This window comes from Phascolarctos cinereus, unplaced genomic scaffold, assembly GCF_003287225.1.
Source record: "Phascolarctos cinereus isolate Bilbo 61053 unplaced genomic scaffold, phaCin_HiC Scaffold_7;HRSCAF=346, whole genome shotgun sequence".
Classification (NCBI taxonomy): domain Eukaryota; kingdom Metazoa; phylum Chordata; class Mammalia; order Diprotodontia; family Phascolarctidae; genus Phascolarctos; species Phascolarctos cinereus.
Genome location: NW_027556180.1, coordinates 684928 through 712890, shown reverse-complemented (window position 1 = coordinate 712890; position 27963 = coordinate 684928). Strand labels below are relative to the sequence as shown.

Genomic DNA, 27963 nt, shown 5'->3' with positions numbered 1-27963 from the left:
TATTTCACATTGTTTTCTAATTTTTCATTCTTTTGGATTTGTTTTACAGTGTCTTGATTTCTCATAAAGTCACTAGCTTCCAATTGCTCTATCTAATTTTTAAGGAAGTATTTTCTTCAGTAATCTTTTGGACTTCCTTTTCCATTTGGCCAATTTTTCTTTTTAGGGCATTTTTCTCCTCATTGGCTTTTTGGACCTCTTTTGCCATTTGGGTTAGGCTGTTTTTTAAGGTGTTATTTTCTTCAGTATTTTTTTGGGTCTCCTTTAGCAAGCTGTTGACTTGTTTTTCATGATTTTCTTGCATCACTCTCATTTCTTTCCCAGTTTTTCCTCTACTTCCCTTACTTGCTTCTCAAAATCCCTTTTGAGCTCTTCCAAGGCCTGGGACTGATTCATATTTTTCTTGGAGGCTTTGGATGTAGGAGCTTTGACTTTGTTGTCTTCTTCTGGTTGTATATTTTGATCTTCTTTGTCACCAAAGTAAGATAATATAGTCTGACTCTTTTTGTGCTGCTTGCTCATGATCCCAGCCAATTACTTGAGTTTTAAACTCTTTGTTAAGGTAAGAGTCTGCTTCCAATGTGGAGAGTGTACTGTCCCAAGCTTCAGGGGTTTGTATAGCTGTTTTCAGAGATACTTGTAGGGACCTGTAAATTTTCAGTTCTTCCAAGGTGGTATGGTAAGGGGCAAGGTGTTTACTCCTTTCCTGGCCTGTGACCACAAGTATTCCTTTCTGTCCTGTAACTGTGAGGAGGGGTTCCTCTCCACAGCCACTACAAGCTCCACTACGCCAGCGTTCCTCCTCACCCCAGCACTGCCGCCCAGAACTGTGACCCAGATCCACACACGGGCAAAGCAAGAGATTCCTGCCTCAGCACTGGCAAAGAGATCCCTGCAGTCCCTCTCTGATCAGCCACTGGATGCCCCCTCAGTGTGTGGGCTGGAAGCTCAGGAAGCAGCTGCCCCCCCAGGGTCACGCTCTTGGGGAATGAAGCTGAAACCCCACCTTCCTCTCTGAGCACCAACAGAAACAGACTTTTCCCACTCACCTTCTAAGCTGTCTTTGGCATTCATGGATTGAGGAGTGTGGAAACCTCCACAGCTGCCCGTGATTCAGTCCTCTGAGGCCTGCTCCCAGTTTGCTGTGGCCTGCACGCCCACGCTGCACTCCCAGCCTGGCACGATACACCTTTCTGATCAATCATCCAGGTTGTCTTGGGCTGGAGATTTGTTTCACTCTGTCTTTTTGTGGGTTCTGCTGCTTTGGAATTTGTTTAGAGCCATTTTTTATGAGTATTTGGAGGGTTTTGGGGGAGAGCTCAAGCAAATCACTGCTTTCACTCTGCCATCTTGGCTCCGCCTACCCTCCATCTAGAGCATTTTTTCATACGAGTATAGATTGCTCATCATTTCTTATGGAACAATAGTGTTCCATTACATTCATATAACACAACTTGTTCAGCCGTTCTCCAATTGATGGGCATCCCCTCAGTTTCCAATTCTTGGCTACTACAAAAGGAGCTGCTATAAATATTTTTGTACGTGTGGGTCCTTTCCCCATTTTCATGGTCTCTTTGGGATACAGCCCTAGAAGTGGCATTGTTGGATCAAAGGGCATGCATAGTTTTAGAGCCCTTTGGGCATAGTTCCAAATTGCTCTCCAAAATGATTGGATTAGTTCACAACTCCACGAACAATGCATTAATGTTCCAAGTTTTCTACATTTTCTTCCACATTTATCATTTTCCTTTTTTGTCACATTAGCTAACCAGATATATGTGAGGTGGTACATCAGAGTTGTTTTCATCTGCATTTCTCTAATCAATAGTGATTTAGAATGTATTTTCATGTGACTGGATAGCTTTAATTTCTTCATCTTAGAGCTACCTGTTCATGTCCTTTGAGTTGACCTTATTCGTTGGCTGTGCCTGTTGGCCTTTTGCCCTGGCCAGTGTCTGACTCATGGCTTGGCTGAGAGGGGGAGGCTGAGGCAGGCTGGGACTCCTTACTTTCTTCCAGCTTCAATCTGCTGCCCTTCAGGAATCTCTCCCTCCCTCTCCAGCTGGGGCAGCCAGCCCCCTCTGTCAGGGCCCGTGAGTGTGTCCATAGACTGGCCCCTTCCCAGGTCACCATCACTCAGCTGGGCTTGGGCCCAAGGAGGGAGGCTGGTGCCTTCCTGTACCTGGGCTGCCACTCGACTGCTGGGGGATGCCCAGAGAGTCAGATGGCTTATTGGGAAGGCTTTCCCCTTTTGGGTTGGGATAAACATCTGGAGGAATTTTCCCTTGCTCTCAGTTCCCAGAACCACATCTCTAGCAACCACTGCCCTAGCTCAAGCCCTTATCCCCTCTCCCCTGGACCACTGTTGTAGCCTCCTAGAGGGTCAGGGTTAGGGTAATCCGCCCTCTCCCCCCATGCAACTACCAAACTCATCTTCCAAAATGTCCTGTTGTAGCCACATGACTCCTCTGCCCAAAAAGCTGCCATGGCTCCTTGTTGGCTCCAGGCCAAGACTTCTACATGACATGTAAAGCCTCTCCCAGTATGCGTCCAGCCGGCCTTCCCTTTGCACATGCATTCTAAATTACAGCCAAACTGGCTTGTTCCTTGTTCCTCACATATAACATTCCATCTCCCATCTCCATTCCTTGGCACAGGCTGTGCCCTGCCCCACCCCCTACCTGGAATGTACTCCCTCCTCCATTCTGTCACTTGGAATGCCCAGCTTTTTTTCCATGCCTCCTCCCAGCAGCCTGCTCTGATTTCTCCTCCTCCAGTCCTACCTCAGAGGCTTTTGTCACCTCTTCCTGAAATGAATTTGGTCTATTTTTTCCTGTACATGTTTTCTCCCCCCCAATAGAACGTAAGCTCTTTGGAGACAGGGACTGCTTGGCTTTTGTCCCCATCTCCAGTGCCTGATACATAAGAGGAGCCTAATGTTGGGTGAAGGGATGAACGAATCACTTTCTGTGTGATGTTTACAAATTGTGATTGAATGAATGAATGAATGAATACGTGCTATGCACTGTTCAGTATTGCTGAGGTGACCCAAATGAAAAAGCAAGGCAGATCCTGGTCTCTAGGAGCTCACCTCCTCATTGGAGCAGACAGCACGGAGAAGATGCTTCAGCTGCTGGGTGCATGGGGAGGCCAGCTGGTCCATGGGGTGCAGGTGATGTTGAGAATGCCTGTCTCTAAGTCCTTCCAATGGGACTTCCCTCTCCCCAGCTCCCAGATGTTCACTGTTGTGTGATCTTTTGCCAGAATGTAGACTGGTGCATGTTGTCAGGCCGTTGATCCCATCCTGGGGTTGGGTGGTGGTCTTTTCTGCTAGATATTATTCTAAGGTCGGTTGGTGAGTCAGCGCTCAGCCTGTGGAGTTGGAGAGGCTGATGTCTAAGGCTTCATTCTTTCTCTCCAATCATCCATAATCTAGTTGAGGAAACCAAGGGGACATCAAAGAGAGACCCCCATGAGGCAAGTCCTGCCCCCAAATGACAGAATCCGACAAGTACTGGATGTGCGCCAGAGAGGAAAGATGATGAGCACAGTCTTGGCTTGTGGAGAAGGCAGCCAGACAGAGCAGGGCAGGCAGGGAGCACAGAAGGGGCAAAGAGCCAGAGGTGGGAAATCAGCATCATGTTCCATCTGACCAGATGGAAAGGCTCCCAGGTCAGGGGAGTGCATATATCATGGTTGTCTCCGGCAGGGGGAAAAGCCACACTATCCTCATTTGTCAGATGACCTCACTTCATACCTTTACTGGCCCTCATTATGAAGTGGGTGTTTGGCTTAAGGTCCCCTCCATCTCTCACCCTAACCCTACTGAAGGACAAGCTCTGGGAGGCAGGGGCAGTGTTCCATCTAATCGAAACTCACAGGTGCCTCACAGATCCTCCTGGAACTGAACTGGCTGGAGTCTCTTGTTATGCTAAATGGCCACAGACAGCTGCACTTGCTTGGGAAAGTTAGATTCCTTCCATGCAGGGGCATTGCCAAGGACACTGTACTGGGCTCATAGGAAGAAGAGGTGGCGGCAGCAGCAGCAGAAAGAGCAGTAGCAGCAGCAGCAGCAGCAGCAGCAGCAGCAGCAGCAGCAGCAGCAGCAGCAGCAGAAGCATGGTAGCAACAGCAGCAGGAGCAGGAACAGAAGCATGGTAGCAGCAGGGGCAGCAGCAGGAACAGCAGCAGCAGGGGCAGCAGCAGCAGAAGAAATGGTCCTGGGAGGGGCTTTTAGCAGTTGACAGCCTTCTCCATAAAGAGAGTTAACCATGGGCACCAGTGAGAAGAAGGCTGAGATGCTGGTGATCTGACTCTGGCCAGTTATATAAAACTCTGCCATGATGTGGACTCCTCCCCTGTGGAATTGGGATGCTGTCCTCGTTGCCCAGCTATATGAACAGGTATATTGTATGACCTTTTAATCCCCCATCCATTTGGGTCTGGATATGAGGAACCCTGGCTTGTTTGTGTTACCTCAGGAGAGTGGTGGACCCCTGGGCAAAGTCACCGGGAATATGTGCCTGGCTTTTCACATGCTTGGGTAGATACCCTTCAAACTCACTGACTGGATTTGAGGCCCATCGGTTACCCTCAACCTGGTTAGTCTATCTGCTGAGATGGTTTATTGGGGTGTGGCCACCTTGAGTGCTATACCTTCTTGGAGCCGAAGGTGAGAGTTGAGAGAGAGGTGGGCACCAGAGGTGAAGGAGCAATCCTTACACCAGAAGTGCTCTTCTTCCCAAACATCTCCTTCACCCCATACTACCGTCCTGCAGAATGGGCAAATGAGAACAATTTGTTCCAATGGCCACAAAATCAGTTGAAGCAGGTGCTGTGGAGGCCTTGAGCTGGATCAGACCCTGAAGATGCCAATGTCATCCATCATATCCTGGAGCATCAGCAACCATCCTGACTTTTGTCCTGCCATTGGCCTTCGAAGACTCTAGAAGAGAGTATGATGACTTTGCACAACTCTACCTCATTTAACTCCAATTCATGAACAAGTCAGGACATCACCCCATGATGTCACTGATCTTCTTTGAAATGAAGGACAACAGCAGCAAAGCTTGGCTTATCATGTTGTGAACCTAGGTCTCCTTCTGGGAAGTAGGAAGGCACTGGGGGCTAGCTAGCCTGAGCTAATCACTACTGATAAAAGTTGGTCCCAGACAAGGTTGTCACCTGTTATCAGGAGAGGGTTGCACTGAGATGTACCATATCTCTCTTCTCCCTTTGTGATGCCTGAGGAAGAGTGAAGTGCCCTCAGAGTGAGCCTGGTGTATTCAGCAGGTAGTCTGTCTCCTGATTAACTGTGAATTTTCCAAAACCATACCTGGAGTATCCTATGGGCCTAGGAAATACTTTCCTCCATTCCACTTCTCAGATGTTATCTTCCTTCTACGATTAGCTAATCTCTGCCCTCCTCTTTTCTGTCTGTCCTTTCTTTAACCCCTGGTGGTTAAGGCTCTCTCCCCCTTCAGTTACCTTGTAGTTATGTGTGTTTGTATGCATGCATGTATATATGTGTTGGATTCTTCATTCTTGCCCCAATAAAATGCGAGGGGCTTCCTGAGGATGGGAACCATTTTGTTTTCATATTTGTCTCCCCAGTATGGACCCTGGGGCCTGACAAAAGTGGGCATTTAATGAGTTGGACCCAATAGAGGACTGTTATCTAGCTCATTCGAAGCATGTGTTCTGGGGAGCAGTTGCCGCTAAGTTGGGATGGGGCGCCCAGTGGGTGAGGGGGACTCAGGGGACATGATGGTGTGTGTTTTGGGAGGGTCCTGGGGCACTGCTCTGCTTCTCTCAGGCTCATCCTGGGCAGACAGCCCAGAGAGGTGGCCATTGAGGCTGGGCCAGACTCAGGTCAGGGCAAGAAGCTAATGCCCTAGAAGGGAAGCAGTCAGGACCCTGGAGAGCTCCAGCTTGGCAGCCTTGCTGGTCCGGTTGCCCCTACTCAGACTCCCTTTGGCTCTTAAATGTGCTACTTCCCTTTAGACCACAATTCATCAGTTATGGGTGATCCTGGATCTAGTCTGCACACATTTGGGCTACTGTGCTGACTTCTGGCCCCACATCTTAAAAGGCAGCTGACAGGGCAGAGGAGGGCAGCCGAGGAGAGACTCGAAACCCTGCCACCCAAGGATGAGAAGAAGACTCAGGGGGGCTGGGGCTGTCCTTCAGGAGGCTTGGCTCCAGTGATCAATGCAGAAAACAGGCATATTACCCCCTCCATATGAGAAAGGACTTCAAAATGGGAGGAGCTGCCTGGGGAGAGACTGGGGAGGCCCCAGGCCCTGGAGGTGGCAAACCCACCCAGAGTAAAAGACCAACTTTCTCATCTGACAGGGAGCTCTAAAGTCTCTGTCCAGGTTTGGCCCCTCCCTAGAGAAGGAGTCTTAGAGGCACAGCCTTTCAGGGACCCCAAAAGGCCCAGCAGCTGAGGGCACCTTAGGACCAGGTACCACACGGGCTCAGTGTGGCTTCTCCTTGACCTTGGCTGCTGGCCTTGTTTCCCCAGCCTTCCTCATCAGTGTGTGTGTGTGTGTGTGTGTGTGTGTGTGTGTGTGTGTGTGTGTGCTCAAGCTGGAGTCTTTGCCTCCCTGTTCTATGCTCTCATCTTCTCTCCCTGCAGAGGACGTGGCAGAAGGCAAGAGCGCTCTCCTCATCGGCATGAGTCAGTGGAACTCCAATGACCTTGTGGAGCAGATTGAGACGATGGGGAAGCTGGATGAGACTCCAGGTGAGCTTTTGCCACCCATTCCCCAACCCTGGCCTTGCACCAGGACTTGGCTCCAACCGTGGAGACCAGGCCCCCAAATGTTGAAAGAGGCTGCAGGTGCCCTCCTCTCTGGCAAAGAGGATTCCTGGCCCCCTGACTGGCCGCCCAGCCCCCAACTCCTTCCTCAAGTGCTTGGGCCATGGGGAGCTTTTCTGGCCATCTTTTTCCTTCCCTCACTGACATCCTGCCCCTACCCCAGAGCCTGGGCAAGACTACCTTGAAGCTTAGGGGAAGGGAGTCATTGATGTCTGAAATGCCAGGTCAGATGAACACTGAGGTAGCCTAGAATTGCCCAGAGGGAAGGCCTCACAGTACTGGAAGCTACTGTAGGGGTTGTACAATCAGTCAGTCATTGAGCATTTATTAAGCACCTACTGTGTGCCTACTCACCAGAGGATGCAGAGACAAGAATGGAACCATCCCTGCCTTTAAGGACCTGACATTCTACCAAGGGTAAAGAGTGTTCACATAGAAGTAAATACAAATAACCCAGATAAGCTTCAGCCTGAGGGGACTTGGGGGAAGACCCCAGTAGTCATCAGCCCAGGGCAGTACCGGAGCAGAGCCCAGAAGGGAGCCAGCCAGGGCCCTGCATTGTGGGTGTCCTTGGAAGGCCATTCTTTCTCCCAGCAGCTGATGCCTGCTCTGAGTTACCTTAGCTGAGCCAGGGTGTCAGGTCTTTTGTGGTGGTGCTCTCCTGTCCATTTCTGTGGCCTCTACTCTTGTTTGAGGCCCCCTGCCCATGGCCTCCTGGATGTTCTTGCCCTCCCTTGGCTGACTGTCTTCCCTCCAGTCCATCCTCTGCACCACTACCAGTTCCCCAAGCTCCTCTGCTTGTATTTCCTGTCTAATTGCAAACCTATCATTGATACCTCATTGTCAAGGCAAGGATTTAAAATGTAAATCTGCATTCAGGGCGCTTGGCTTCTGTGCCCTGGCCCCAGCCAGCTCTTCCTGAGGCCTGGGTGTCTATCCAGCTGCATTTCTTGGCCTTCCTGGGCTGTGCCAAGCTCACTAGTGCTTCTCTGCCTCCCTCCTTTGCATCATGCCCCTCCCTGTTCAGGAAGGCCCCTGGTGAGCCTCCACTTATTGGCATCCTGCTTGTCCAGCCATGTACCTTGGGCCCACCAAGACCTTCTGCAGATCAGCTGGCCCTGTACCCCCTTCCCCTGTCTGTGCTCACTGGTGCTACCCAGGCCCTTCTTACCCTGTTCTTGGGCCGGTGGGTCTGTTCCCTGTTCTGGCTCTCTTGTGTGCCTGTAGATGCTCTAAGAACAGAGCTAGCTGGTGCTTCATTCTCTCTCTCCCCACAGCTGCTCCTGGGAAAGGCATAAATACTTGTGAAGGAGATGCTTCTCTAATGCCAGAGGGCAGGCCCTGGAGCACTCATGGACATAGAGCCAAGTTGACATCATCCCTTTCCCCCATAGTCCTTATAGGCTGGCCACTCTCATGTGTCAGCTGACTGCAGCCTTCTGTCCATTTCTGGCCCCATATCATGACCTTGCAAAAGTGGCAATGCTCAGTCCTGTTGGATTTGGGGACATTTGAATCTAGAGCTAAGCGGCTACTGGATGATTCATGTCTAATTACTTGATTTGGCCTAAATTATTATTTACAAGATGCAGTCAGCCTTCATTCTGATTTGCCCCAGGTAACCCAGGCCTAATAGACTTCCTTTCTTCTTATTAAATGTCCGATGTGCAGTTAGTTCATTAGTGAGAGAAAGCAGCTAAGGGCAGTGTCCTAGTAAAGCTCCCCTGTCCTGGCCCATGCCCAATTTCTCAGAGGAGGGCTCAGAGACTCCCTCCTTCACTGCTTAGCTTTCCTGCTGGGCAAGAGAGAGCAAGAAATAGGAAGCAGGTCAGTGGAAGCCACTGTTGGTCAGCTTTGCTCACTAGTGCATACACACCCATGAGTACAAACACAAGTGCTCATGCACACACGCATGCACGCACATGTGCACACAGTGCAAACACGAGTGCTTACACAGATACACACATGCATACAAACACAGATGTTCACACATGTGCACATGTGTACAAACACAAGAGCTTGTGCGCACCTGTACAAACACATGTGCTTATGCACACATATAGGCACAAGTGCTCATGTATACCCACATGTATGCACACACATGCACACACATGCACACACATGGCCAGTGACCTGGAGCCTGGAGGAGAAGCAGCCAGGATGGGGCCTCCTTGTATTCCCCTCCCCAGGATAAACCTTTCTCCTTTCCCCTTTGTGCATATGTCTTCCTTTTCTCTTCTTCCCCCTCATTTCTCCTTCCTTTCCTTTGCTTTCTGTTCCTCAGAATCCCAAACTCTCAGAACTGGTGAAGACTCCGAGACTTCTAAACCAACCCACACCTGAGCAAAAATTCCCTCTTACAATGTCCCTGACTGGTGGCCATCTGGCCTTTGCTTGAAGCCCTCCAGTGTCAGGGTCCTCACTACCTCCTAGCAGCCAGCTCATCTTGCTCTGGGATCCCTCCACCCCCATTTCTTCATCTTTTCTTTTTCTTCCCCTTTCTCCCCTCTCCTCCTCACTGTCTCATCCTTTCATTTCTCTCCTCTTCTCTACTTCTTCCTTAGGTAAATCACTCTCCTTCTTCATCTGGCCAAGGGGTTTGGCAATCCTTGGGCTCAGTGAATGCCTGGGGCTGTGATGAGGAAGACGCCTTGTAAGCCTGTTATGCAAATATGAGTTATTGTCTCAGTGATGAATAGTCTTGGGAGGGGGAGACTTAAGGAAAGCTTAAGGAAACCAGCTTCCCCCAGAGTCATCCAGTGATTTGCTTACAGAATGTAGGCTGGATCCTAGGTCTCTTGATTCTCATTTCTGTAATCTGCCCGTTATTCCCAGCATCCATGGTGAATACCAGGGGTGGGGAATCAGTGGCCTTAAGGACACATGTGGCCTTCTAGATGCTCAAGTGTGGCTTTTTGACTTGAACCCAAACTTCACAAAACAAATCCACTTCATAAAAAGATTTGTTCTGTAAAACTTGGACTCAGTCAAAAGGCTGCACCCAAGAGCCTAGAAGGCCACATGAGGCCTCAAGACAGCAGGTTCCCCACCCTGGGGCCCAAGACACTCAGGTGATTTTTAAGATTCATGAAAGGGGGGAGAAGCTGGACATAGTGGGCTTCTCCATCCATTGCCTTGTTCTGGCAGCCTTTAGGCTCTTAGTTGCTTGGCAAAGTGGGTCACTCCAGCTGTCTCATTGGCATCTCCCCTGCCACTGTGCCCTTCAGACCACAGGATCTCCCAAGACCTTGCCCTGGTAGATCTAACCCACTCATCCTTGAACCTCCTACTCTGGGGCCAAGCTGTCCTGAATTCATGAGCTGAAACTCTATTCATAAACCCCCTTTCCCCTAGGCAGCCAGCCAGCCAGTCAACATTTATTAAGCACCTCCTGTGTGCGAGGCACCAGGGATGTAAAGAAAGGCAAATGCAGGGTCTCTGCCCTCAGGGTGCTCCCAGTCTGTTGGGGGAGATATGGGAGCAGCTCTTTGCAAACTAGCTCTAGCCAGGCTGGCTTGGAGACCATCAACGGAGGGAAGGCACTAGCATTGAGCTTGCCTTCTGGCCGTCTGTCACTTCCAGGAAGGCAATCACCATGCACAGATGGGTGTGTGTGCAGCCAGGGGCTCCTTGTGCCAGGCGGAGGGCTTCAGGTGTGGCTCAAGGAACGCTAGGGAGTGTGGTTTCTTGAGCAAGGCAAAGATACATTTTAGTGGCTTTCTGAGCGCAGGGAGCTGTCCAGTGCTAGGTGATGTCTTACTGAGTCAGGGCTATGACCTGAGAGGGGAGGGCTGGGGCTGCAGCTCTTCCTTAGCAGCTCATTCATTCCGTAGCTCTTGGCCTTAGATTTCCACCAGTATAAGGTGAGAACCACAGCTGTGGGAACCCACAGATTTTCTTCTATCACCTCCAGCCCCTTAGGCCCCAGCCTCAGAGACACACAAGTTTCCATTTTCACATGTAAAAGTCACTTTTGCTCTCCTCTGCTGGAGCCTCTCCTCCTGGACCCTTCTCCACCCCCTGCCCCCATTCCATGGGAGCTCTGGTCTTGGGCCCAGGGGCTCAGGGGCCCAGGGGCCCAGTCTCACAAGACCAGACTTAGCAGGCATCCATTACACCCAGGACATTGTTTACCAACTCACTCTTCCCTGATTGATTTTTCATCAAGAACCACTAGTCAGCACAACCTGACATCTGTCAGCTAGCCCCCAGATATGACAGGCAGTCTAAGGAAAGAGGGTGTGAGCACCTCAGACGGACAGGAAAGAGGAGGCGACCATGCCTTGGTAACAGAAGAAATGTGTGAGCATTAGTCATCCATCGCCACGTTACTGACAGGAGCTGTGGGCTGTTTATTCTGCACCTCTGGCTCCTGCCCCTCCCTCTTAGCACCATACCAGCCCCCAGGAGGGCTAGTGGGAGTGTCGTGGGGGTGGACATCTTCCCCAGTGACTGGCTCAGCCTCTGGGCTTTCATGGATGCTCTTGAAGCAGTGAAGCCCTTCTTGGGGCTACAGCCTTGGAAGGGTCCTAGGACACTGTTCACTAGGCAACCACACCTGCACAGGCCAGATGACTGCCCCTCCCGGTGTGAAGAGGGTATGGCTGTAGAATCTCCAGGACGGTGTGTCAGAGCTGGAAAGAGGCAAATCCAGGCTCCCAGGAAGAGTCTGCTTTCACAAGCCCCATCAGGTCTGAGTTCCCCCGAATCCTCCTCCCTCCACCTCCCAGGACAGGCTCAGGCTCCCCAAACCCATAGGTTCCTGAGGATTCCACCTGCCCTCCCTGCCCCCTGCCCCTCTTGAAGTCCAGAAGGAGCATAGTTTTCCTTTGCTCTTAGAGACACCTGCCCTCTTGTATCTGCCTTCCTTTGCAGACTCCTAGGTACTGGTCATTGCTCCTGCCTCTGCTCTCCTCACCACCCATCCTCGCTTGTCTGACTTCCTGTGCTTCCATTGGGCCTTATCCTTCCCTCTGGACTTGCTCCAAGAGCTCAGGTCTTCTTTTAGGTCTGGTCCAGTTGGTCCTTGCAGCCCACCAAGCCTCTCTTTGGCCCCTGGCTGTCAGTAAGTCAGCATCTGTTACCTGAAACCAGTCTTATGTTTGACCAAGCTTTGGGGAGAGCAGGGACATTACATTCTCTGCCCTTGGGGTGAGGAAGCAAGGCTCCCTGGTAGCACGTGGGCATCAGAGAACAGCACAGTGGTAATCACGAGCTGAGCTATGTAGACTGAGGAGTTCAGAGGAGGCAGAAGAACCAACGTGGAGGGCTGGAAGCAGAACCTGGCTGGGAACTTGGGTGATCTGGGTGCAGGGCTGCATTATCCCCCTCTCCTGGGGTACCTCAGGTCTCCTCACCTTCTGCCTCCAGGAGGGATGCCAAGGGCCCAGACTCTGGGCTGAGGGGACCACCTGGCAGCCCTTCTCCTTGCTGGGAGCCCCTGGGGGCTCATTTAGTCTCACTCCCAACAAGTCCTCAAGTTGGGGGTAGCCATCATCATTCTGTCTCCCCAGCTCCCACATCTCCCTGGCTACTACCCACATGTGGACTCTGTCAGATCTGTCTGCCAGGGACACCCTCAGCTCCTCACCTTGACCTCCAACCACCTCTTCCACCTTCTTCCCGCTAACGGCACCGTGATGTGCCAGCCCCCTACTCAGACCCTGGGAGTCTCCTTCTGCATCAGGCTTGGCTTTATCCAGGTCTTTCCTGGTGCTTCTTCCTTCCATCACATTTTTCCACAGCCACCCTCAGAGGTCAGGTCTTCCCCACCTCCAGCCTTGGATAACAGCTCCAGACAGCTGCCTGGACCCTGCCTCCAGTTCAATACATGCATACAGGTTATCCTGTCAGGAAAGTCCTCTATCGCATCTAGTGATCAAGGGCCTTGTGCCAATCTTTAGTGACTCCCTGCTGTCAGCCTGGCATGTAAAGCCCTTTATGACTTTGCCTCAAACCTCCCTTTCCAGCCTTGTCCACTCCCCCACCTCCAGTACTCTGTGCTCGGGTAGAACCCTCCTCTTGAATTTCTATGGATGGCTCTTGTTCAGCCATTCTGTGTCTGGGATGACCTTGCTCCATATGTTGGCCTGTCCAAATAAATCCTCCTCATCTTCCAAGGCCCCAATGCCATGGCCATAAGAGGAGCAGGAAGGGGTCGGACCATGTCACTGATGGCAGGGGGATTGCCAGGTCATTGGGCCTGTGACCCTAGCAGCTTGACTCCATTTACCGCCTCGTGAACTGAGATGTCTGATGATGGGGCAGCTGCCTGATCTCCCTCAGGGCCCTACCTCCCAGGAGCAGCCTCTTTCCCATGCCCTGTCGATTCACAGAAGAGGTTAGCATTCTTCTTGGCATTCTTGGGAGCTGATAGATGCCCTCCCCCTCAATCAGTCCTGGATGGTCTGTGAGTCCCTGATGTCCAGGGCTTGGCTGAGCCCCACCAGAATAAACACCACCCTATGGCCTCAGGGGTCCTGGAGAGTGATGTTCATGAGCATTAACAGACCCGGGAAAGAGAGCTGGCCAAGCATGAGGCATTAGCCTTGGGGCCCAGGGGCCACACTCTGTCTGGGGCCATTGTTTCATCATTACACAACACAGAGTCACAGAATATCACAGTGGGAAGGAACCTGAATGGTTAGCTGGGCCAGCCTGAGCCTGAACAGGAATCTTCTCTACACTGATGAGTGCTTTTCTAGCCTCTCCTTGAAGACTACCAAAAAGGGGGAGCTCACCACCTCCTGGGGCAGCCTGCTCCATACTGGGACAGCTCTCATCAGCAAGACAGTAGGCCTGAATCTGGCCAAGCAGAGGAGGCAGATCCCTCCTCCACAGGACAGAACACTCATGTTCCCTTGAGCCTCCATCTCTCTAGGTTAACCATGTCCCATTCCTCTGGAAGACAGGCCCTTTGCCCTCCTGGACCCCTGCCTCCTCTGAACCCTCTCCAGCTTAGCCACATTCTTCTTAGACAGTGTCTGCCAGAAGTGAGCATGAGGATCCAGGTGCTGGGTGCAGCCCTTACTGGGCTCTTACAGGACAGAGGGACTGGTACCTGTCCAGTCCTGGATGAGCTGCTTCCTTGATCTGAGCCTGTGGCATGATGGCACTGGGCTCTGGGGGCATTTGCATCCCAGCACTGACTCCTGTGGAGAGGGCTGGCCACCTGCCCCCTGCTGACTCCTCCTTGCCCCTGCCAAGATCTCCTTCTGATGAAGTGACCCTCTGCCTGCCTGGTCCCCACCCTGGATTTATGAAGTTAATATCTGGAACCTTTTGCTTGTACCCGTGTCCTCAGAGCCAGGCACACAGTAGGTGCTTAATCTTCACTTGACCAAGTAGAAGATTTTCCGTTTGACTAGATTTGGTTTCCTCTTGTTAATTTTTGCCTTATGTGCTTGTCTGTTGCAATCTTTTAGGATCTTGACTTTGACATTCAAAATGTTGGCTGTCTAACCTGGCTTTGTGTTCTCCATTTCAGTAAGTTTGCCACTTATGCCTTTATCTGAGTCATTGATAAAAATGTAAAACAACAGCAACATGTGCCAGAGAAGAGATCCCTGAGGCACTCCCCTGGAGACTTCCTTTCCAGCCCATGTTTAACACTTAGGGACCACTCTTTGGCTCTGGTTCTTTGAGCCCACCTACTTGTGTTACTGTCCAACCTACATCTCCTCATCATGTTCACGAAAGGCTAGCATGGGGTTCTCTGTCAGACACTTTGCCAAAATCTAGGTGAACTATTTTTAAAGCCTTGCCCTGGATCTCCTAGTCTAGTAACCCCACCCAAAAAGGAAATGGGGTTAGTCTGACGTTACTCTGTTTTTCCTTTTCTGACTTTCCTTGTGTTGCAATTGGAATCAAAGCCCAGTTAACCAGCCTCGGGAGTAAACCAGCTCCATTGACTCCTGGGGCAAGTGGGGACATCGCCCTTCTCTGTCCTTGGATTGTGTCCCCCCAGTTCTGGCTCTTCCAAATAGCATCGGCACGTTCCCCAATTCTTCCTTTGATGAGGCCTGGGAACTTGGACACATTCAGGGCAGCCCTTTCACCTTCGCCTCACTTTTCTTGGCTTCCATTTCTTTTTATCATGTGTTTTCAGGTCCAAAGCTCAGTCACTTTGGCAGAAAAGCAAACTTTGAGTTGAATGTGTCTACACTGTCTTTTGAGAGTAATTGACACTCTCCATCACACAAGCAGGGCTCCTATCCCTTCTCCCCAGAAGAGCTAAGAAATCCTCCTATCCTCAGCCTGTCTTTAGCTCTGGCTCCCAATGCCACTCCTACAATGCCACACTCTTATGTTCATCCACTGTTAACTGTTCCCTGTCACCCCCACCCCCTACTCAGTAACTTTCCTTGGCTCCCTATTACCTCCAGAACTATATATAAAGGCCTCTTTTGGCCTTTAAAGTTCTTCACAGCCTTGGCCTTTCCTACCTTTCTCTGCTTTTTTGAAGAAAGTCATCTCTAGTGGATGTCCAGCACTGGAGTCTCAGGAGATCTGATGGCCAGATGGACCTCCTTTGAAGGTCAACTTCCCAAGAGTTACTGGGCTACAGTTTCAGGCCCATCAGGGGCTACTTGGGGGCCAACTCTACCAGGTTGGGGCTGACTGAAGGCAAATAGTGCAATCCATATACTCTTGGCAAGTGGTAGGAGACTTCAGGCTGGTGGAAGGCAAGGTGGAGGGTGGCTGGCCCTATAGCAAAGTCCTGGGATGGGCTGAATGCAGGATGGAGCTGGAGGTCACTACAGTCATGAATGAGCAGACATGGATGGATGGACAGCAATGGGCAGCAGTCAACCTCACTGGCAGGAGGGCCTGGAATAACCCATCTTCCAGACCCCCAGATGCCCTGTGGTCTTCTCTTCTCACCTCAGGGCATTCTCTCATTTGGAGTCTAGGAAGACAGTTGGGAATGCCTACTTAATTTCTCTATAGAGAGAAATCCTTCTCTCTCTCCTGCTCCCTCTTCTTTCTCCTCCCATCCCTCTCCTCCCCTCTACTTCTCCCTCTCCCCCTTCCTCCCTCCTCTCTCCCTTTTCCTTCTCCCTCCCCTTCTCCCTCTTCTGCTCTCTCCTCCCCCATCCTTCTCCTCCCCTCCCCTTCTTCTTCGTCTTCTCTTTCCCCATCTTCCTCCCCTCCCCTTTTCCTCCCTCCCTGCTAGACGGCTCCACATGGACGAGCCATTTACATCTCAACCCCAATCTGACTGTTTGAGAGGAAACAGAACACATTTGCTTGTTCACTGTGAGCCATGATTTAATTGGTAATATTTGTAGGGGGAAAAAAATACCTTTCCCCAAACTGGAAGTATTACCGGTATTTTATCACATAATTCTCATTTCCCTCATGTCATGTGGTTTCCAAAGCCTTATTAAATGTGATTTTATTGCACCTTGTAACCACTTCTCCCCACCCTCATCCCCTCCCCCCTGAAAATGATCTCTAATAATTTAATGAAAGGCAGTGGAAATATTGGATTCTGGGTACAGACATATACTCTACAGGCAACTTGTCAGGATTGCCTCCTGTTCAGTAAAGGAGAAAACCAATGATGGAAAAAAAAAATCCAGAGCTCAGAAACTGCCCGTGTCTGCTGTGGTTTTCAGTAATTACTGAATTCCCCAGGGCTTAAGCTGGATGGCTGTGGAGCTGAGATCTCCTACAAAGCTGGAAAGATAAGAGGCAGGCAGATGGAAATCACAAGGGAGATGTCAGAAATCAAGCGGGCTTGAGCCCAGAACCTCAGTAGTGAGCCCAGAAAGAGCCTGCAGACCCCCGGCCATCTTTGGGGCGAGGACTGGAAGTGTGCCTGGGGATGTGGGGCATAGTGAGTATGACTTTGAGCTCAGCAATTCAGAGCTTCCCTGGCTGCTTCCAGGGGGCTGTGGACTCTGTACTGCACTGAGCACATGCCTGCACCCTGGGCAAGAGGCTCATGAGGAAGGGAGCCTGGTGGAGAGGCCCAAGTCGAGTTGGCCACATCCCAGGTGGCTCCTGAGGCAGACCTGGGCTGTGCCTCCCTGGCCCCTTCCCCTTCCATAAGGCTACAGGAACCTCAGCACTCACTGCCTTCATCCAGGAGGTCTTAACCTGGTGGTTTTTAAACCACAAAAACACAGGCTGTGGAATTTTACTGTATTTGATTTCCTTTGTAATCCTAGGTGTTTTGTTGCAGGCATTTAACCTGACAGCCCAGTGAGACCCCAAAGACAGCCCTAGGCCCCATTGCCCAGGATTTTTCTTCTCTGGGCTCCTAATCACCAGTTCCTTTCAATAACTCTCATCTGGTAGGATCCCAGGGCCTTTCACCACTCTGCCATCCTCTGGACATCCTCTTTAGCTTAGTCATGAGCCCAGAGCTGACCACAGCACCCCAGACGGGGGCAGAGGTCAGAGCACCCCCTCCTTGTCCCTGGACACAATGCCTCTCAGAAGGCAGTCCACATTCCTGATAGCCCCCACACCTCCCAGGATCTTTTAATGAGAAGACTCTCAGAGATAGGGTGATTCTCTTCAATAATTCATTGGCAGGGCAGCCCAGTGTTGGGGAACTGGACTGAGGGGCCTTGTCCTTCAGGGTCGCAGACAGCAGAAACAGGGCTTATCTGTGGCTCAGGGGGGCCGCCTTCCCTGCAGCTCCTCAGCCCAGCCAGCTCAATGACAGTGCAGCCCTATCCAAGTCTAGGAGTCCACTGTTCTCTGGAGCAAGAGAGGCCCAAGTGGTCATGGCCGAGACTCGGAGCAGTGAGGAATGACAGGTTCCTGTGTATACCACTAACCTCCTCCACCCTCTCAGCTCCGCTGCTCCCACCCCCGACTCCCTGGGATGGTAATCTCCAGCCTCCGTGGCAGATTCTCTCGCACAAACCTCCAGGACTCCAAGAAGGTGATGTGCATCCAGGAACACCGATTCTCATGTGTTCTTTGTTCCTCTCAGCCTCTCTCTGCAGAAACCCAAGGCCCAGTTTCTCTCTCAGTTTCTTCTAGTACCAGTAGTTTGGAAGACACATCCTGATTCCTGTTGGATGGGGTTGAAGCCATAGCTCCACAGAGGCTCTGGGACCCAGCCTCTGGGGCTCAGCTTCTGGGGCTCAGTCTCTGAGGCTCAGCCTCTGCGGCTTAGCAGCAGCAGCAGCAGCATCTCAGCTCAGCCTCTGGGGCACAGACTCATCCCTAGGCTCGAACACAAATGTGTCTGTGCCTGGCACCTGGCCCCATTCACACCCCCTGTGCTGCTATCTCCTTGGCCATTTTCTCTCTGAGATAAGTGTGGCAGGATGTCAGACTCATTTGCGTTTCCTACTTATCTCTGGGTAAATCTTATCACAGCATCTCAGCACATAATTCCCTTCACTAGACAGATTCAGGAAGTGTCAAAAACAGAGGCTGGTGACAATGGAAACTTCCTCCTGTGAGTAGCAGATACAGGGAGGATATCTCTCAGACTCAGTTTATTTACTTCCCGAAATCTCTGATGGCTCAAAGCTCGGAAAATGAGCCAGCTACAGATGACCCAGGCTCTGTGTAAGGGGGTGTCGGAGGCTCCTGCTTTCACCTCAGGCTGTGGCCCTCCATGGGAAGCATGGGACTCCATGATGGTGCATCACCCTAGGATGGCTGTTGTTTCCCTGCGCTCAGCCTCTCCTGGCTCCATGGTAACGGTTTACCTCATCTCTGCTTCTGTTCTGGCTACATTAAAGAATCACAGTCACAGAATCCTAAGGGCACCTTGTCCAGTCCCCAGCTGACTGAGGACCCAGCAATGTCCAACCTTTGCTCAGCATTCAACATTCTTTACCAATTGTGTAGCAAAAATAGAGTAATAACCTGGCATCCTTCCATGAGACTTCACCATCCCTCTCCCTCCCTCAGTTAGAGGTGAGCTCCAAGATGCGTCTCCGGGCAGTGGAACATCCTCAGGATTTTTCTCATTAAAACAGTTTTTCATGGGCAACATATGGCTGGGGCCCAGGGAGAGCTGGGGTGCCCGTCCTCTGCCTGTCCCACTGAGAAGCCCCTCTGCTCTGCACTCAGGCACATGGGCTGGGCTCACCTCCATAGAGGATGGGACTGTGGTGAGGAGGGGGCCCCTGCTGAGTGCCAAGCACAGTGCTAAGTACTGAGGATACAAAGAGAGACACAGTATCTGCCCTCAAGGAACTTCCAGTCTAATCAGAGACAACTTGGAAGGACGGAGAACCAGACTCTTTGGTGTGGTGACAGAGCTCAGCTGTGGAGGCCAAAGCTGGCCTTGGGCCTCGGATTGTCAGTAAGCACTGCCTAGGAAGGCTGCATTCACATGGGAAATGTGTGTGGGCAGGTCAGGCCTGGCTCCTGCCTGGAGGCAGCCTCTTTTCCTGACCCCTGGCTTCCCCTTTCTGGCCAGCTGCAAATGGATCCAACCCTGATGCACCCTGCCCCCATCCCACCCCAACCGGCTGTTCTGAGAACTCCCACTTTCTCAGGGAAAATAAGGCCAGGGCTGAGGGAGAGCCAGCAGAGGTCAGCAAATGGGGCAGGCTGGAGGAGGCTATTTGTAGATTCCTTGTAGACCCAGTGAGGGCTGACATGTTTGCTCCTGGTGGCCTGGGAGGTTTATGTGGAGGAATGGAATGCACTTGTTCTCATGCTATTGGCCATTGCCCCCCCCCGCCCCCCCCCAGCCAGTCTGTCCTCCCAGGCCAGGCCTCCAGGCTGCTGCCTCCAGCCCCAGCCCATCTCCCTTAGGATTTGTTCCTTCTCCTTTGGTGCCTGGCGCAGGCTCCCTCCTCTGCACAACTGAGGGTGCTGTGAGGCTGGCCTTTCTTGAAGACCCGACCTCCGAGGACCAGAGGGCTTTGGGCAGCCTGGCTGGGCCCTCCTTGCTTTCGGAGACTTTCCACTGCACATATTTAGTTCTCATTTTGCTGACATTTTCACATGACACTCATGTCCCCAATGAGGATGAATTTCAGAAAGCAGACCTATAAGGTCACCCCTTCTCTGCCCTCAGAGGGGCAGAACATGGGCTAAGTACACGGGGGTCTCTCAGGGAGGACTTGGTGCTTGGCGTCCGGGGTTGCCCCTTGTGTTGGGAGCACCCTGCTTGAGGGCAAAGGTACCTGCCTTCGCTGGGGGTGGGGAAGAGATGGCCCTTTGCCATGCCTCCTCCTCCCAGGCCTCTTGGAGCCTTTTGCCACTGTGGGCCACTCCCAGCTCCTGGACACTGAGTGCCTTGGCCTTTCTGCTGCTGTTCTTTCTCTCTCTATCTCTGTCTCTCTCTCTCCCTCCCTCCCTCCCTCCCTCTCTCCTCCTCCCTCCATCCCTTCCTCTCATCTCATCAGCTCCCATGGGTTTAATTATGTTCTCTCTGTAGACGATTCCCACACCTGCGGTCCTGCAGCAATCTCTCTCTCTCAAGCTCCAGATCACCATATGTGCACTGGGCATTTCGTATGAGATGCTCCGGAGCCCTCTCAGGCTCACCCTGCCCCAGACTGCACCCAGACTGTCTGTTACCTCAAACTCTTCCCTGTTTCTGGTCAGCGGGGGAAGGGAGGGCTTCTTTCCAATGCTCTTCTTGCCCCTTCCCTCCGAGGCTTCCTTGGTCCTTCCTACCCCTCACCAGCTATGTCCACCTGGGGGCTGGGTGTCCTTCGCCCCGTCTCTCTCTCTCTCTCTCTCTTCTCTCTCTCTTCTCTCTCTCTCTCTCTTCTCTCTCTCTCTCTCTCTCTCTCAGACAGTGGCTTCTTCAGCTCAGGCCCTGGCCCTCCTCCCTCCTGCCTGCTGCAGCCTGCTAGGAGCTCTCCCAACTCCAGTCTGTCTCCACAGTAGCCACATTCATGTTCCTAAAATGCAGCTCTGACCAGATCACTGCCCTGGTAAAAGTCACCCTTAGCCAGAAGGCCCTCCACGATCCAGCCCCCACCCACTTTTCCTGCCTTCATTCACTCACCTTCTTTCATTCACTCTCTGCTCCATGCACAGGAGCCTGCATTCCTCACCTCCGAGCCTGTGCTCACGCTGGCCTGCCCCCAGTCTCTGCCCAAGCACAACTCAAGTGCTGTGTCTTCCACCAGGCCCTTCCTGACCCCCAACAGCACTCTCTCCCTCTTGAAAGGACTTTTTGACTATTACCTGGGCACCGGTGGGAGCCTCCCAGAGGCCTGTAAGTTGCCTGAGAGCAGGGGCTCTCCTCTTTCTGCCTCCATATCCCCACAGACTAGTACAGAGCCTGGCACACAGTAAGCACTTTTAAATGGTTGCTGAATTGAGTTTGACAGTACAGAAATGCTTCTCAGATGCCTGGGGATGCAGAGGTAGGTGGGAGAGCTGACCCAGGGGAGGAGAGTCAGGGTGGCCAGCAGTCTCAGCGGCTGCTCCAGGGGCGGCCCAGTGACCTTCTGTAGAGATGACATCCAGCTTTGAGGCTCCCATTGTGTCCTTCCTGAGCTTGTTTATTGAAAATCAGTCCTACCCTGATGTGGAGAGGAGCCTGAGAGTGCGGGAGGGGAACAGAGGAGGGGGGGATGTCAGAGGAGGGGAAGGGAGAGGATACCAGGGGAGGGCGGGGGAAGGGAGGGCATATGGGGGGGCAGATCCCACATGGTCTCACACTCAGGGCCTACTCTCTTTGGGTACAGAAAACCCCAGGCTAGAGCAAAGTCCTAACGTGGTTCCCTTTGTGTTGTCCCACAGGAGATTCGGGGTCTGGTCTCTGCACGTCCAGCGTCCTTCAGGAAAAACAGCGTGAGTGCAGCCTTGATTTCCCTCTGACTTGGCCGGCTGCCTGTGGCTGCTGCTGTTTCCTGGTTATTCTCATCTCCAGTGGAAAAGCAGCAGGATCCCAGGGATGGCCTGGCCCTGCCCTGGCCCCAGCTTCAGCTCAGGTTTCTCAGGAGCTGGGTTGCTTGCAGGGGGTCATAAGCCAAGCCCTCTTGGGGTCCTTTCAAACTTGGGAGCTCAGAGACTAAGGCCTGGATAGGGAGCCTGGTGTTGGAGAGGGGAGCCAGAGAAAGAAGGGGACCACTTGCAGGAGGGATGTGTGGGGGCTACAGTGTCTGCCTCGATCCCAGCTTTTCCTCTAGGTGAGTTCATGGGGAAAGGGCAGATGACAAGGATCTCTGGGCCCAGGGGGTCTGGAATGGCCTCAGCTTTGGGGCCTTCAGGCCAGGTGTAAGAAGCCTCAGCAAGAGGCTGTCCTGTGGCCAGAAGCCAGGGAGTAGATGTCAGGGGAGAGGAAAGGCTGCCAGGCTCCTAGGGGTTAGAGCCGGGCTTGGCTCTCTGGGCTCTGCCCACGTCCTGTGCTCCCGGCACCAATAGGTGGTCCCCTCAGATGTATCAGAAATCAAAGGAAATGCCAGGGGGGGCAACCATGGCCCCGGAGGCAATAGGGCACAGCTGGCTCACCCAGCAGGCCTCAGGATGGTCTTGTAAATGCGCACCTCGAGTAGGGACGAGCCTTTGGTGTAAGTGTCACAGACAGATGATGGCAGAACTGGAGAGAGAGAGAGACAAGCCCAGAGCCTGAATAGGAGACACCCATGAAGGGAGGAACAAAAACCCAAAGCCAAACCACAGGCCAGGAGGGCAAGCAGAGGCCCTCCGGCTCCATCTGTGGGCTCTCTGGGGTCTTCAAAGGTGCGGTGACCACTTGCCAGGTGAACTGTGGGGGTGGAGTGCCTCTTCACCTCCTGGCCTGTGGCCTGGGTGAACAGAGTGAGTGACTTGGGCCAGGCTCAGAAGGCAGGAGGAAGCGGCCCTGAGTTTTAGCTCTAAGAGGCTTCCCCGTGTCAGCCTGGTACCCTTGGTGGTGGGACAAGCTCCAGGCTGTGTCTGTAGTCCCTGCTAGCCAAGATCCATCTGTGCTGACCTGGGGGAATCCTGGCTCCTGATGCCCCCCAGGGAAGGGAGGGCTCGTCCGTAGACACCCCTTCACACATACTCACACACATGCATACACACATTTACACATACATACACACATATATACACAGGTATACACAGAAACCCTCAGCCCTCCCCCCCCCAACTGCATGGTGCCTGGAGAACTAACAGGCAGACTTGATCAGAGACACGCGGCCCAATGACACCCACAGTCCCTTCTGCTCTCCCCCACAGCCCCCAGCTTGGCCTTGGGTTTCTGTCCCTCCTTGCTCTCCTCCACTGTAGAAGTCTCCCCCTCTTCTCTCTCCCTCTCACCCCCTCTCTCTTCTTTCTCCTCCTCCCCCCTTCTCTCTCCCTCTCATCTCCTCTCTCTGTCTCTCCCCCCTCCCCTCTCTCTCCTCCTCCCCCCTTCTCTCTCCCTCTCACCCCCTCTCTCTGTCTCTCTGTCTGTCTCCTCCCCCCTTCTCTCTCTCTCTCACTCCCTCCCTCTCCTTTTTTTGTCACTTTTGTTCCCCTCAGGGGTGCCTGCCCTCTGTCTCTTCATTTCTCCCTGGTTCTATCTCCTCTGTCCCACGGGTGGAAGGCCTTGGTCCCACCTGAGCCCACGGGCTCCAGGGAGTCCCTTGGCCTTGGCTCCAAGCCCAACCCCCTGAGGCCCCCCAACCCCCGGAGCCTTCTCTGCGCATGTCCGTCTCCTTTCCTCTGCAGACGAGGCTGGGAGAGCCCCCAGAGTCTATTAGGGTGTATCTTCGTTTCCTAATTGACAACATATGCAGTCAGTGCTGTGGGAACGTATTTGTCCTGACGGATTAAGTCACTCAGGGCAGCCGCGGCCGAGGGGGAACAGATGCAGGAAGAGCCGTGATTTGCCTGGGGACTGGATGCGGCATCAGACATCAATGCCGGCCTGCCATCCCCAACGCGTGTGGGCTGGGTGAAGCGTCCTGTTGCGCTTTGTCCGGGTCTGGGATTAACGGCCTGGGGTGGGGGGGCATAGCCCCGCCCCCTCCCCGTCCCTGCTCCCTCCTCCTCCCCTGTCCCTGTCCCGCATCTGCTGCAGCCGCTGCAACGAAAAGGGGCTCTGGACCCCTTCCTCCCCATTCTCCACGCGGGCAGATTCTAGTCGGTTTGAGCCCCTGAATAAATCAAGGTGGAGGCAGGCAGCAGAGGAGGGTGGAGAATGGTCAGATTTGCCGCTTTCCCATATCTCCCCCATTTATCGACTTCCTAGTATGACCCTTAATGGGAGTGCGGGGAGCCGGGTCACTGGAGCGGAGTGGGGAGCAGCCCCCCGCCCCATACCGCTTCTTCCCGTAGGATTTAACTTCTGTATTAAAGCCAGAGCTGATGGGTGAGAGGGGGTAGGAAGCCAGGCATTAGGAGGGAATGCTCACCCCTCCATGGTGTCACTTCTCTGGCCGAGGTCTGGGAACTGGAGGATGGTGGACTGGGGAGGGAGGCACTGGGGCCTCAGTGCTGGCTTTCCTTGGCCTCCTCTAGGCCTGGAGAGGTCTTTGGTACCCAAAGTCTAGATGCAGCAGGCTGGGGCCGGGGGAGTGGAGGAAGGCCTCCCAACGTATGCCCCTGTGTTTGGCCAGGTCTCCCCTGTGCTCTGGAGCTTAGAATGGCTGCTCCTGGAGTGCTGCCTCTCTCTCTCTCCCCCTTTCCCTCCCTCCTCTCTCCTCTCCCCCTTTCCCTCCCTCCTCTCTCCTCTCTCTCTCTCTCTCTCTCTCTCTCTCTCTCTCTCACCCCTCCCTCCCTCTCTCTCTCTCCTTCCCTCTCCCTCTTCTATCTCCCCTCTCCCTCTCCCCTTTAGCTCTCTCTGTTCTGTCTCTGTCTCTCTGTCAGCCTCTCTGACTCTGCCTCTGTCCCTGTCTTTATCTGTCTCTCTGTCTCTGTCTCTGTCTCAGGCTCTCTCCTCCCCCCTCTCCCCCCTCCCTCTCCCTTTCCCTCTCCTATCTCCTCTCTCCCTCTCTAGCGATCTCTCTCTTCTCTGTCTTTGTCTGTCTGTCTTAACTAAGTGATTTGATAAGCTCCCTAGGAGCCACAGGGACTGGGGAAGGATTCCCTTGGGAGGAAGACACGAGATAACCTGGCCAGACTGAATGCTCAATCCCAGGAGCAGTCAAGGTCTGGAAGTGTGGGATGGAGCCACACTGGGAAGGACTTTCATCTTACCTTATAGGCACCATTCAAGGTTCTGAAGTGGGGAGGGCGAAGCTTAGACTTGAACTTCAGGCAGATGATTCTGGCTTGTGGGGAGAGGATGGATTGGGGAGGGAGAGGGTGTGGTAGCTAGGAACCCAATGGAGATCCGGCCACACCTGAACTAGATGAGAGGGCCATGTGAGGGTTGGAAGGGGACAGGAGTGACCTCTCTGTCAACTGACCACCTCTGGGGGTAAGGGAGAGGGAAAAGTCAAGGAAAGGGGAAGGAATAAGCATTTATTCAACACCTACTATGTGTCAGGTACTGGGCAAAGGGCTTCACAACAAGCCTGGGAGAAAGATGTTATTATCCCCATTTTATAGATAAGGAAACTAAGGCAAACAGGGTGTTAACTGACTTGCTCAGGGTCAGCATGCTAGTAAGAATCTCAGGCTGGACTTGAACTCAGGTCTTCCTGACTCCAGGAGCAATGATCTATCTACTGAACCACCCCATGCTGCCTCGGAGGAAGTTGTGAGCCTGAGGAATCAGCAAGTGGCCTTGCCTTTAACCAAAATAGGGACGTTTGGAGGTAGACAGAATCTAGGTGGGGGAGGACGTTGAGTCCTGCTTTGGATATGTTGGGTTGGAGAAGCCCATGGGACACTTATCCGGTGCCTGATAGGTGGTCAGGAGAGAGCCTGTGTGAGGACAATTAAGCTGAGGGCAGTTGGGGGATGGTGTAGGGCGGAGAGAACAGCCAAGGGAGGGTTCTGAGCTCGGGCAGGGGTCTCTGGCCCAGGTTTGGAGGCTTCTTTCTCCCTTCCCCTGCTCCCTTTCTGCCCAGCTGAGGACTCCGTAATGTGATGCACTGGCCATTAGGGGAATGGTAGACACAGTTTGTGCTTTCCCAAGGCTGTGATTAAAATGGGCAAAGATAGCCCTTCTTACAGCTGGTGGGGGCAGAGCAGGGATGTCATTCTTGGGAGGGCCACTCTGCCACCTTGAGGATGCTGGGTATGGGAGAGGGAACAGTGAAGCCCTCTGGTCGGGAGATCATGTTCAAATCCCACTTCAGGCATTTCTTGGCTGAGTTTCTGTTTGTAATAATGCCTCCTGGTAGGGCTATCAGGGGTGAGAACGCCAGATGAAAGTGCCCTTTACCCATCTAGTTTTAACCTCTGGTTGCCCCAGGGACCCACTTTCCTGACCAAGCCAGGGCTGACCCCTTTGAGCAGATGGCAAGCTCTCTATTGAGTGTCAGGGTCCACTTGGTGTCTGGAGGGAGCCCTGATCTGGGTGCTCCTGCAGCCTGCTTTCCTCAGCTAGCAGCTGGGTCTGAGCCTTCCTCATGTGGGCAGAGATGGCTCTCTGCTAAGCATGCAAAGAGGTAGGAGTGGGGGTCAGTGAGAGCAAGCCAGTCCTGAGCCAGAACCCTGAGCCAGACCTGGGTAGCAGGTAAGGGGGCAGAGCTGGGCTGGCAGAGGAGCCAAGCCCTAAGCCCCATGGCAGACGTGGGCATTAGCTTGGTGCAGGTGAGTAGTGGGTGACCAGTCTAAATGGGACAGGTGGGCCCAGACTGTAGAAGACCTAGAATGTCTGGTTCAGGATTTAGGACATCAGTGGTGTGACTGTGAAGATACAGTCTTCTGTAGAAAGGACTATAACAACCCATCTGATTTCTTCTGGCCTTTTCATCAAGGACACCCTCAATGTGTACTTAGGCCATTCTTATAAAGCTCTTTATAGCCATGAGAAAGCAGGTGTACAGGCCAGGAATAACAATAATAATTATTATAATAACTGACATTTATACAGTGCTTGGGTTAGCTATGGGGCACCATAGTGCCCAGAGCACCAGGCTTGGAGTCAGGAGGACACAGCTTCAGGAGTTCAAATCTGGCCTCAGACACTTACTAGCTGTGTAACCCTGGGCAAACCATTGCACCTTGTTTGCTTCAATTTCCTCACTTGTAAATTGGGGTGATGGTTCTGCATTACCTCCCTCTCAAAGTTATTCCAGTGAAAGCATTTTGTAACACTTTTAAATGTGGGAGATATGTCAGCCCATAGTATCATGGCAGTGGTCTCTTCAGCTACCCCAGGAAGGAGGATGTCCCCTGGTGGAGACATTGGCTCCTGATAGCTGGACGCCTGCTGCATGGTCAGACCCCTCAGTTCTTGCTCAGATGGGGCTGTCTGGTGGTTCTTCCTCTGTAAGAGGCATCCCCTCCTTCACCTGGCCCAGAATCCAGTGGCCCCACAGCTCACCCACAGCCTGCCTGGTGGTCGACTCTCCAGGGAGGAGTCTTGGGCAGCAGCCTCACAGCCTTGTCTTGTGGGCCTTGGGGCCCCCAGGGTCACTCCACAGCATGATGAGGCATGGGGTAAAGGGGTTCCAAGTAGAGGGAAACAAACATATGCTAGTCTGTGACCAGGGGACTCTCCCCCAGGGAGAGAGGATTGGGATGGCAATAGCAGTGAGGAGGATGAGGGTTCCTTCCCTCTGGACAGCTCTGCCCCCACACCTGCTACCCAGGTCTGGCTCAGGGTTCTGGCTCAGGACTGGCTTGCTCTCACCCGCCCCCCACTCCTACCTCTTTGCATGCTTAGCAGAGAGCCATCTCTGCCCACATGAGGAAGGCTTAGACCCAGCTTTGGGTCTAGTTCCCTTTTCTCCTACTCCCGTCTAGACCAGGGCTGTGTGGCTGCTGGTGGTAATCCTGAGGGCTGCTGTGGCCTCTGTGTGGCTCCCAGAGTAACCCTGGGGTGGGGGGGAAGGGGCAGTTGTGCTCTTAGTAGGTCCTCAATGAATGTACAGTGAAATTTGAGTAGGGGTAGGTACAGAGAGTCTGCACAAGACAGTATGGCCAGTACATCAGGGAGGTGTCTGCTGAGATGTGTGTAACAGATCTGGCACCTCGGGAAGGCCCCCTCAGTCCTCTCACCTCACAAAAGGCTGGCCTTGCCAGTGCTGGCAGATGCTTCTGAGGATCACATGGTCTGCCTTCCCAGAACTCTGGGTTGGGCTTGGGGGCTGCCTCTGGGTAGCCCAGAGGTCTGAATATGAGCCCCCAGCTAGAGTCAGGGCAGCAATGCTCACAGTTTGGGG

General features: G+C 52.9%; 1 protein-coding gene across 2 annotated transcripts in view; it reads left to right on the top strand.

Annotated features, from left to right (window-relative positions):
- Positions 1-27963, top strand: part of PITPNM3 (PITPNM family member 3) — a 104868-nt gene that overhangs the window by 40350 nt on the left and 36555 nt on the right. For both annotated transcript variants that reach the window (XM_020964719.2, XM_020964718.2), the window contains exons 3-4: positions 6641-6748; positions 21515-21565. In XM_020964719.2, coding sequence (XP_020820378.1) covers positions 6641-6748; positions 21515-21565 — 159 coding nt within the window. The remainder of the gene's footprint in view (positions 1-6640; positions 6749-21514; positions 21566-27963) is intronic.